Source organism: Mobula birostris, chromosome 12, assembly GCF_030028105.1.
Source record: "Mobula birostris isolate sMobBir1 chromosome 12, sMobBir1.hap1, whole genome shotgun sequence".
Taxonomy (NCBI): domain Eukaryota; kingdom Metazoa; phylum Chordata; class Chondrichthyes; order Myliobatiformes; family Myliobatidae; genus Mobula; species Mobula birostris.
The window spans coordinates 42,219,095-42,231,583 of record NC_092381.1 but is presented as its reverse complement, the minus strand read 5'-3'; the positions used below and the strand labels follow the sequence as shown (position 1 = coordinate 42,231,583).

The 12,489-nt window shown below is 39.5% G+C and overlaps 1 protein-coding gene across 1 annotated transcript in view; it reads left to right on the top strand.

Annotated features, from left to right (window-relative positions):
• Nucleotides 1–12,489, top strand: part of plpp3 (phospholipid phosphatase 3) — a 140,379-nt gene that overhangs the window by 46,487 nt on the left and 81,403 nt on the right. The window contains exon 2 of the mRNA XM_072273674.1: nucleotides 10,262–10,419. Coding sequence (XP_072129775.1) covers nucleotides 10,262–10,419 — 158 coding nt within the window. The remainder of the gene's footprint in view (nucleotides 1–10,261; nucleotides 10,420–12,489) is intronic.

Below are 12,489 nucleotides of genomic sequence, written 5' to 3'. Positions count from 1 at the left end.
ACACACATCAAAGTTGCTGGTGAACGCAGCAGGCCGGGCAGCATCTGTAGGAAGAGGTGCAGTCGACGTTTCAGGCCGAGACCCTACATCGACTGCACCTCTTCCTACAGATGCTGCCTGGCCTGCTGCGTTCACCAGCAACTTTGATGTGTGTTGCTTGAATTTCCAGCATCTGCAGAATTCCTGTTGTTTGGAATATCAAAGCAGTTGGTTTTCAGATTCCTGATCTTTATCTAATTTTATAGCTGTATAGATGAGAAATTGGCCCTTTCAACCCAGCTCATTCATGCCAACTATGATGCCTATCTACACTAATCCCGTTTGCATGTATTAGGCCTGTATTCCTCTATGCCCTTTTCTATCCAAGTAATTGTTCAAATGCCTTTAAAACATTGTATTTGTATCTGCCTCCACTACCTACTCTGTCAGTTCATTACAGATAACCACTAATCTCTGTGGTAAAACTAATCCCTGAAATCTCCTTTAACTTCCTCCCCTCTCACCATAAACCTGTGTCCACTATTTCTAAAATCTACTGCTTTAGGGGGGTAAAAAAAGGCTGACTATCCATCCTGTCTCTGCACCTCACAATCTTACAAAGTTCAAAAAGGTCACTCGTCAGCATCCTGCTTTCCAGTGAGAATAAACCCAGCCTACTCAATCTCTCCTTGTAAATACAGCTCTTCATTTCAGGTAACATCCAGGCATCTTCTGCATTCTTTCTATTGCTACCATATTCTTTCTGTGGTGTGGTGACCAGAAATGTACATAATACTCTAAGTGTGGTCTAATCAATATTTTGTACAGCTGCAATATTATGTCCCAACTCTTATACTCAATGCCTTGGCCTATGAAAGCAAGCATATGCAATGGCTTCTATACATACCCTATTTTGAGGCACCTATAGACTTGCATCCCAAGACATCTCTGTATATCAACAACCTAAAATCCCTGGGATTTACTCTATTTATCCTAACAGAATTTGACTTGCCTCACTTTTCTGGCCTAGATTCCACTTGCCACCATTCTGTCTTAACTTTTTAGCGGATCTATATCCTGCTGCAGGTTTAAACAACCTTTCTCATTCTCTATGACTATCAATTTTTGTGTCTTTTCCAAACATGCTCATTACTCTACCTAAGTTCTCATCCAAGTAATTTTTATATTTTACAAACATCAAATGTTCCAGGGCTGAGCTCTGGGGCACCACTGGTTACAGACTTCCAGTCAGAAAAACATCCATCCACCTGTAACCCCTCCCTCATATCACCAGGTAAATTTTGGATTCAGTTAGCCAATCTGCCTGTTTCTGAACCTACTGGAATAGATTAGCATTTGAGACATATCAAAAGCCTTATTAAGATCAAAGCAAAATATGTTTACTGCTCTGTCTTTAACTGTCTACTTAGTTACTTCCTCAAAATCCACAGTCAGATTTGAGAAACATAATCTCCCCCCTACCAACTCTGCTGACTCCTAATCAGGTCCCGCCTTTCCAGTGAATATAAATCTTGTCTCTGAGAATTTACTCCAACAACTTTCCTACTATTGATGGAAAGCTCCCTGGCTAATAGCTATTCTTGCCAGTTATAAGAAATGAAAAGCCTCATATTTTGATGTTCAGTCCATGAATCCAGTCAATTGTCTCTAAGACACCAAGTGGAGAAATGAGGTTCCTTCTGCAACAAATGTAGATGGGCAGTTTTATTTGTGTTCTGTGGTTTGGGAATGTGGTCACAAATGCATTTTGAGTTGTTCACCATACTTCGCTTGTGTAGAATGGGCTACATCATCCATGACCTGTGTAGTTTTTATTGAGGGCTGTCCACCCTCTTCAACAGAAGCGGAGCCATGGGCTCACAATGTAGACTAAGTAATGAGATACTTGTTTTCTGCATTGGACATGCTGTTGCTAGCATCTGGGTGATGGATTTATGTCGCGAGCACACGCATGAGCTGCTGTTTCCCATAATGGCCTGCAAGATTCCTGATGAAGGGTCTCGGCCCGAAACATCGATTGTACCTCTTCTTAGAGATGCTGCCTGGCCTGCTGAGTTCACCAGCAACTTTTATGTGTGTTGCAAGATTTTAAATGTGTTTTTGATGGTTTTGACAAGCCCTTTGTAATGGGATTATGGTGTTGACCATTCACAGTGGATATTAAAGTCACCGTGAGTGGCAGATGAGGCTACAATATGTGGTCCAGCACCCGTAACAATTTACCTGCATTTTATTTGACCATTCTGTGGTGGCTGCAGGGCCAGAGATAGATTTTAGTTCAGAGCTTACAGCAGGTGTTCCAAGCCATTTTTTTTGTAATGAAATCTGGACTGAAGAAATTGTGAATGGCAATAATGCCCAGCCCACACATTATTGCCATTCACTACTATACTACAGTGTTAGTTAATATAATTTCTATACTCTAATCACAGTGACACAATTATTGTGAATTAGGATATGGTGTTTCAGCCTATCTGAAAACCTTCAGAAATGGAAAACGGGGGAAGGTCTGAGTATGGTTTTGCGTAAGTTCCCAGACTAAATAACTAAAGTAATTCTGCTCTGTTCAAAGATGAATAGATAAAATGTCTCAGAATGTGGAAGACACATTGTGCAAAATACTTAGAGCAAAAGAATTTGCTCGGCATCTGGATGAGTCAACTTTGCCAAGCAATGAATCTTTGCTTCTTGGGTATGTTCTCTTCATAAAAGATGAAAGCATAGTTTAAGAGTTGTTATTTGAAAGGAGACAAGAGACAGATATGAAGTGGAGTCAATATTTTGGGTTGTTGAGCAATTTCTCAGAAGGACATTCTGCTCACCAATATTCTTGCTTGTCAACAGACGGGAGACCATCCATGACAGGACACCACTGTGGGTGGGAGTTACTGCTTGAAAAAAACAGTACTATTCACTGTGTAATTCACAGACAACATCTTGCTGCAAAAATGCCCAAGTGATCGGCTGCACAAAGCATTAAATACTGTTATCACAGTAGTAAATAAAATCAAGTCCAATGCTCTTAATTCTTGACTCTTTCAAGAGATTTGTATTGAAAATGATGAACAGTTTGCATGCTGGCTGTTGCACGCACAAGTCAAATGGCTGTCAAAAAACTGCCTGAGATGCTTTCACGCACTTTTTGAAACGTATAAAATTCCTTGAAGACTCGAATATTTCATTCAGTAATCAACTCAGGAATATTAGGCATGACATTGCCTGTTTGTCAGGATTCGCAAAATTTAATAAAACCGGTCTTCAGTTGTAAGGAAATATTGTGACTCTTACCAAAGTTGAATCAGCCGTTACCACATTTCTGTCCAAGTTAATCCGACTTAAGTGCACCATTGAGCACTGCAACCTTTTCCAGTCCCCAAGCCCCTCTGAATTGGAAGTAAAAGAAACAATACCAGGTGATAATTTTCAAGTATATTGTGCCTACCTGGGTGAGCTGCATAAGGACATGTCGGAGAGATTGCAGGATCATTGCCTCAAGATTCAGAGGGTGGTGAATCTGTGGGGTTCTCTGCCCAGGGAAGCAGTTGAGGTTTCTTCACTAAATATATTTAAGATGGAGTTAGATAGATCTTTACATAGTAGGGGAATTAAGGGTTATGGGGAAAAGGCAGGTAGATGGAGCTGAGTTTACGGACATTTCAGCCATGATCTTATTGAATAAAGGGGCAGGCTTGATGGGCCGGATGGCCTACTCCTGCTCCTATTTCTTATGTTATGTTCTCGTGATCCAAATTCCAGACTGGGTAATAAATCCATTCCTAAACACTTGTACTGAAGAATTAACAGGAAGGATAGAGGAAAAACTGATCCTGCTATAAAATGACTTTGAGCAGAAGCTGAGGTACAAAAAAATCATATCAAGACTTTTGGTTGCAGAAGGAAATCGTTGCACGCTATTCTGCCCTGTGGAAAAAGGTCAAGATGTTCTTTATTGCCTGTCTAATATAATTTTTAGTGGAGTGCGGTTTCAGTGCAGTTGCCCAACTTCTTACAAAACAATGAAACAGACTGTAAATTGCTGAACATGAGGATCTGAGACTCTATCTCAGTGACATTCAGGCTGATGTTGAGAAGCTGATATCACTGTGCCAAGCCATCCATCTCATTGAAAGGTGAAAAAGCAGTGAATGGTTGGACTACTAATGTACGCTCTAAAACTGTGGATTAAAATTGTTTCCACTGTAATTAAATAATATTGATTTGAAAAAGTTTTGTGATTATTTGTCACTGCTTTGAATTTGCTGTTCCCATTTTCTTTTATTGTGCATTGTAAATCAAAATTCTTTATAGTTTTTAACTAATGGCCAGAAAGGGAGAGAGAGGTGCTGGGATTGTGGTCTGGAAGCCAAGGGGGCAGAAAACCAAAATGGTTTGGAAACCACTGGTTTAAAAGGATATGGGCCAAGTGCAGACAATTGGGATTGACTCAGGTAGGTATTTGTGTTAGTATCGATGAATTGGGCCGAAGGGCCTATTTCCTTGCTGTTTTAGCTCTATGATTCTCAGTTTTATTCAGCTTGGTCTGCTTATGGCATGTCTGGAAATAACATTTCAGTAAGTTCAAACTGCTTATGAGCATTCTATTTGCTTTCCTGATCATTAATGCTTGCATGAGCAGAGCAAGGTAATCAATACTGATGAATTTCCTGCATTCAGGGTGAAGCAAGCCTGTTTATGGTGCAGATGCACAGGTTGAAAAGGGTGGATGCAAGCACTGACAACAGTCAGGGTAGTAATTGATTGTTGTTGTCTTGTTGCCTTTTGCTAACTTGGCAGTATAAATTTATCCATCTTGTAACCAGAGCCGAAGTTGTTAATCAAGCACATTATTAATTAGCTAAGTGGCAAAAAAAGCTTAGAATTGTTTGTTTTTAGCAGAACCAAACAATGGGTAATTTTTTTTATCATGAAGTCTGCAATTTGAATCAAAAACAGGAATAGGCTTTCATCAGGTTCATTACACAAGCCATTTATTTAGGCTTTGTTTTCATGCCCTTTAGGTTTCTCTCTCTGATATATATCTTTTTATTATTATTATTGTACTGTTAATGGAAGCAATAACCCACAGACTACTTCAGCAGGATCTATCAAAATCATTAAGAACCTCACAAGATTATTTGTTAACCCTTTGAATACCACAATTGGAAATCGTCCTTTCTCATTCAATTCTAACAAACTAGAAAGGTCACATAACTTCCTATAATTAGCTGTTCAAAAGCACCCAAACTTATTCTCTTGACTAAGCTCTTACATAGATTTATGATTGTCCCTATAAACTTGAGTCAAAATCAATAGTCTATCTGCATTTCTGGACCATTTCTATTTCCCTATAATTTTAGGGTCATGCATATCTGTCTTGCCCTTCCCACTTTCTCATTTGATTTAATTTACAAACACTTAAAAGAATTTTTAATCTTGGTTTTAAAATTACTATTTACATATTATTTGTGTCTTGCTGCATCAGCCATACACTCCCCATACTTTTGTCTATGTTATTTTGACATTTTTCACAGCTTTCTGCACAGTTTTTTAGCCAACTTGTGAAATCTCACTAACAATTGTGGCATTATTGAGCAGTATAGCATGAATACAGGCCCTTCAGCCCAATGAGTCCATGCTGACCATGGCACCCACCTAGCTAGTCCCACTTTTCTACATTTGGCCCTTATCCCTTCTAGTCCCACCTCTCCATGTGCCTATCCGAGTGCTTTTAAATGATATTACTTTTCCTGCCTCAATTACTACTTCTGGCAGCTCGTTCAATATACTCTCCACTCGCTAGAGAAATTTGCTCCTTTTATATCTTTCCCCTCTCATCCTAAATCTATGCTCCATTGATTTGGACTCCCCATTCCCAGGGAAAAGACTCATAATTTTAAGTATTTCTATAAGGTTGTCCCTCATTCTCCTATGTTACAAGAAATAGAGACCTGGCATTGCCAATCTTTCACCATAACTCAGGCCCTCTAGTCTTGACAACATCCCTTCTGCACTCTTTTCGGTTTAACCACATCTTTTCTATAACAGGGTATCCAAAACTGTACACAGTGCTCCAAGTGTGGCCTCACCAGTGACTTATAAAACTGCAACATAATGTCCCAGCTCCTATGCTCAGTGCCTGTGTGCTAAATGCCTTTTTCACCATTCCTCTACCCGTGATTCTGCTTTCAACTATTTCGGCGCTTGTAACCCTTGGTCCCTCTGTTCCATTACACTCCTTAATGGCCAACCATTCGTAGTGTCAGTCCTATGCTAGTCTGATTTAACAAATACAACACCTCACACTTCCTTGTATTGAAATCCATTTGCACTTCTCAACCTCCTCCCCTAACCAAACAAGTTATCCTGTGATCTACAATGGCTTTTTTTCGCAATCAGTAATCTTATGTCATCTGTAAACTACTGATCATGCCTTATGCATTCATATCAAAATCATTTATATAAATAATAACAAACAGGGTTCTCAATTCTGACTCCTGCGGCACACAACTAGCCTCCATTCCGAGAAACAACCTTCAACCACCACCTTCTGCTTTCTACCTCTGAGCCAATTTTGAATCCACCTAGTTATCTCTGCCTGGATTCCAATGAGACCTAACCTTTCAGACCAACCTATCATACAGGACCTTGTTGAAGGCCTGGCTGAAGTTCAGACAGATATCATCCATCGTCGTATCCTTAACTATGTGTTTGGCTACCTCTTCAAAAATCTCCAAAAGGTTTGTCATGTATGACTTCCCGCACACAAACCCATGCTGTTTTTAAAAAAAAAAGTGGAATAAGGTGCAAGGAGTTGAATAAACTAGCAAAAAGTTCAAATGGTGAATAATAAGGTCAATTTTTATGACTACTTAGACATTTGGTTACTGTAGACTAGCCGCATACTTGAATTTGTATCCTAAAATTCTGATGTTTGGTTGTCAGGTTGACTTTAGCAATTCCATGACTGTAAACCATTCCCCACAAAGAAACAATAAAATTGTATTGCTCCAGTAAAAAGCAAATAATATATTTTGAGAGTTAGCTTTGGAATTTGAGGGAAGTCTAAGGACCATTAAGCAAGCTAGGAGAGAGTAAGACAAGCCTCCATATCTTCTTCATAATAGTCAGAGGCTTTTTCCCAGGGCTGAAATGGCTAACACAAGAGCACACAGTTTTACGGTGCTTGGAAGATGTCAGGGATAAGTTTTTTTAAACAGAGAGTGGTGAGTGCGTGGAATAGGCTGTCAGCGACGGTGGTGGAGGCATATATGATACGGTCTTTCAAGGGACTCCTGGATAAGTACATGGAGCTTAGGAAAATAGAGGGCTATGGGTAACCCTAAGTCATTTCTAAAGTAAGTACATGTTCGGCACAGTATTGTGGGCTGAAGGGCCTGTATTGTGCTGTAGGTTTTCTATGTTTCTATCACTGTCAGTGTATAGAAAATTTATAATCTTAGTGTGATTACCTCTAGAATTTCACTCCAATTTGTAGAGCTTTTAATCATTTGTAGATAATCAGACATAGGAACCTCTGTTAATATTTACCAAGATGGTAGCTCTGGCTCAGTTGCTTGTACCCATGTCTCTGAGTCAGAAGAGTGTGTGTTCATTACTGAGGGAGAGGCTGTCTTCTGAATGAAAATATAAAATTGCTCTGTTGAATGTGAGACATTCCATGATGTTATCTTGAAACGAGAGGAGATTTTTTTGTAGAATTCTAATGAGTATTTATCTTGCAGTGAACATCATAAAGACTGATTAAATGGCTGTAATCATATTGCTGTTTGTGAAGGTTTGCTGTGCTCATATTACATGCTTCATTACTTATATTACACTTTAAAACTATTTAATTAACCTGAAAACAGTCTGAAATGTCATCTGGTTGTGAAAGTTAGTGCATAAATAGGTTTCTTTATTTTGAGTGATAAGATGCAATTTAATTATGTTCACAAAAGTGTGCCCAGATCACAAAACCTATAAAAACTAAAATTAATTTCTATTAATTAAAAAACATGATTTGGTGGAACAGTGGCAACTCCTGGTTAGAATTATGTTGGTTAGTAATACTGTACATGAACAGAAAATACATAACAGGAATTTTTATCAAAAGTATCATACTTTCTTGAGAAGAGCCTTCCTGACTTTTAGAACAGTACTGCTGTATAGGATGATAACTACAAGTTTCGGTTTTCAGCATTTCACTATCCTATTGAAGATCTTGTCATGACGTTATCAACGTCTACAGCATGGCCTAACTTGTTCAGCTGCTAATTTAAGTTATTCCTATCCCTCTGTATTTGGCCTATTTCCCTCTAATCCTATATATATATATTAGTCTAGCCAGTCCATCCTTTTAACTCAGTCCACCAGCCCAAGTAATATTCTTATGAATCTTTCCTGTACCCTTTCCAGCTTAATGACTTCATATAGCTTGGAAATCAGAACCACACACAATATTCCATCTGTGGTTTCACCATTGTGTTGCATCCAATTAGCTACCTCAACCTGGATCCCATGTGATCCAAACTTCTGGGCAAGCCTACCATGCTGGGCCCTTTCAAAGGCCTTGCTAAACTCCATGCAGACAATGGTCACCCTGCTGCCCTTGTCGATCCTCTTGGTCACCTCTTCAGAAATGTTTAATCAAAACAAACATTATTACCCACAAACAAAGTCACACTTATGATCCCTAATCAGTCCTGCCTTATACCGGGTATAAATATGTAAATTTCTGCTGCTGATGAGTTTGTATTGTTTCTTTACTGTAAGGTCAAAAATAATGTGATTTAACAGGAGTGAAATCTAGTGTTTTGCTTTTGTGGTTAATATTACAGCTTAAAAAAAAAACAATGTGATAGTTACAAATCCAACCTGAACACTTCTCTTTGTTAGTTGGAAACATGATCAGCAGATTAGTAATATTTACATTTATTTTCCAGCTGCAATTATAAATGCTGCAGGCATTTCTCCTAATCAAAGAGGGTTTAACTGCAATAAGCAAAGTGTGGTTTTCAGTCTCCTCCTCTTAGTAGTGGGAACACTACTGCCAATTCCTTGTGTAAGTTTATATATCTGCTGGTGCATTTCCAAGCCAAGACAAAGTAAAATGTGGCATTTCCTGACAGTATTTCTTTTCCTGATGAGGTCTCTGATTCTTGGCAGTTAATTTTTCCACGTGGACTGTGCTTTGCACATTTTAGAGAACATCTTAGAAGTTCTTTCAATTGAGCAGCAAGATGATGTGGAAGCCTAAAGTTGCAAGCCATTATGCTGTCATTAATAAATACTCTTCTAGTTCTACAAATACTCCTGAGAAATCAAAAACATATTCAAAATTTTCCAGCAAATGATCTGTCTGAAATTAATAAAAAGGGAGCTCTGATTTCAGTGTAAAGCTGGCTATTGCACTGGCAAAATGTTTTTAAAAGCTTTGGGCACTGGCTATGACTTTTGGATTCATCTGGGACCAAAGTGCTTTGTTTACTGTCTTAGTGTGAGTGAAAGGGACAGCAGGGATGATGAGAGGCTTATCATTCTTTTTATCTGGGTTGAACTTGGGTCTCAGAGATGAAAAGGTAGTGTTCTTTCCTGCCATGTGTATGATATTAAGCAGAGCTTTACAAAAGCAAATGGAGCCATAGGGAAATACAGCAAAGTGGCTTATAAAAAAGCAGTGCCAAAAAAACAGGAGGTGGGGAAAAATGTAAGAAACGAACAGTAATGAAAAAAAATCCAATAGTTAGAACAACTCGTGCTGATACACTTTACAACTTTGTGGGCATACAATACAAATTCTATAATATTAGGCATGGAATTATTTGGATAGTTATTACTATTAGCCAGGTTACTTCAACCCCAACAAAGCTAGTCATATTAATTTATAAACAGAATTTTTTTCTCCATAAAATGACTAAGAGATCCATATTGTTTTAAAAGTACAAATTTAAAATACTTAAAAGAGAAAATCTTAAGATAATCTGGCTTTCCCAACCTCCATCTGAACTATTTTTGAAAGTATTTGTGATAAATTCCACCACCTGAATTTCAGTTTTGTTCATGCATGGTTTATAAGTACATCTTTGCATTGTATGACATGGAGGGATGGAAGGCGGGGGTGTGAATGGAGCACAGAATATTTATTCTATTTCTCTCCTAATGCCACATTTTACCATGTTGAAACAGTTATGCCCTTGAGGTGTTTATTTTCTATGTTACTTACCCTTGCTTTATCTGTATCTGTTGTTGTCCTTTCCATTAGCTGGCCTTCCTTTCCTGGTTATCGAAACTAGCACCATCAAACCATATAAGCGTGGATTTTACTGCAATGACGAAAGCATCAAGTATCCCTATAAGAATGGAGAAACAATCAGTGATGCTGTGCTTTGTGCTGCTGGTATTCTAATCACCATCCTCTCTGTAAGTTTCTCATCACTTTGATCAAATCAATTGTGCCTTTGTCTGCCTTTTCCAGAATTCCTTAGCAAACATTATTTCTTTAATTAGAACATAGCAATACTAATCAACATTAAAATCAGGGATAAACAAAGCAAATGATCAGCAATAAGCAAAATGTTAAATGTTGCGAACTAAACTTTTGGTAACTAGAAAAATACAGATCTGATACTCCGCATTCTTAAAAGGGTAATAATTGTGTATTGGCTTCAAACTGAAACATAATCCAGCATTTTGATGCTTTTAAAATCAAATTTAGGGGAACCAGCTCAAAAGAGTGCCTGTAAGGCAGTAGTGATAGGGGACTCTATAGTTAGGGGCTCAGACAGGCGATTCTGTGGACGCAGGAAAGAAACTCGGATGGTAGTTTGCCTCCCAGATGCCAGGGTCGGGGATGTTTCAGATCGCGTCCACAATATCCTGCAGTGGGAGGGAGAGCAGCCAGAGGCTGTGGTACATATTGGTACCAACGACATGGGTAGGAAAAGGGAAGAGGTCCTGAAAACAGACTACAGGGAGTTAGGAAGGAGTTGAGAAGCAGGACCGCAAAGGTAGCAACCTCGGGATTACTGCCTGTGCCACGTGACAGTGAGTATAGGAATAGAATGGGGTGGAGGATAAATGCGTGGCTGAGGGATTGGAGCAGGGGCAGGGATTCAGATTTCTGGATCATTAGGACCCCTTTTGGGGCAGGCGTGACCTGTACAAAAAGGACGGGTTGCACTTGAATCCCAGGGGGGACCAATATCCTGGCAGGGAGGTTTGCTGAGGCTACTGCGGAGAGTTTAAACTAGAATTGTTGAGGGTGGGAACCGAACTGAAGAGACTGAGGAAGAGGCTGTTGGCTCACAAATAGAGAAAGCTTGGAGACAGTGTGTGAGGGAGGACAGGCAGGTGATAGAGAGGGGAGGTGCTCAGACCGACGTTTTGAGATGTGTCTATTTTAACGCAAGGAGTATTGTGAACAAAGCGGATGAGCTTGGAGCGTAGATCAGTACTTGGAGCTATGATGTGGCTATTACAAGAACCTGGATGGCTCAGGGACAGGAATGGTTACTTCAAGTGCTGGGTTTTAGATATTTCAGGAAGGACAGGGAGGGAGGCAAAAGAGGTGGGGGCGTGGCACTGTTGATCAGAGATGGTGTCACGGAGTCTCTGTTAGTGGAGGTTAGGAACAGGATAACTCAATAACTCTACTGGGCGTTTTTATAGGCCGCCCAATAGTAACAGGGATAGCTAGGAGCAGATAGAGAAACAGATCCTGGAAAGGTGTAATAATAACAGAGTTGTCATGGTGGGAGATTTTAATTTCCCAAATATCGATTGGCATCTCCCTAGAGCAAGGGGTTTAGATGGGGTGGAGTTTGTTAGGTGTGTTCAGGAAGGTTCCTCGACACGATATATAGATAAGCCTACAAGAGGAAAGGCTGTACTTGATCTGGTATTGGGAAATGAACCTGGTCAGGTGTCAGATCTCTCAGTGGGAGAGCATTTTGGAGATAGTGATCACAATTCTATCTCCTTTACAATAGCATTGGAGAGAGATAGGAACAGACAAGTTAGAAAAGCGTTTAACTGGAGTAAGGGGAATTATGAGGCTATCAAGCAGGAAATTGGAAGCTTAAATTGGGAACAGATGTTCTCAGGGAAAAGTACAGAAGAAATGTGGCAAATGTTCAGGGGATATTTGTGTGGAGTTCTGCATTGGTATGTTCCAATGAGACAGGGAAGTTATGGTAGGGTACAGGAACCGTGGTGTACAAAGGCTGTAGTAAGTCTAGTTAAGAAGAAAAGAAAAGCTTACAAAAGGTTCAGAGAGCTAGGTAATGTTAGAGATCTAGAAGATTATAAGGCAAATAGGAAGGACCTTAGGAAGGAAATTAGGAGAGCCAGAAGGGGCCATGAAAAGGCCTTGAGGGGGCAGGATTAAGGAAAACCCCATGGCATTCTACAAGTATGTGAAGAGCAAGAGGATAAGATGTGAAAGAATAGGACCTATCAAGTGTGACAGTGTGAAAGTGTGTATGGAACTGG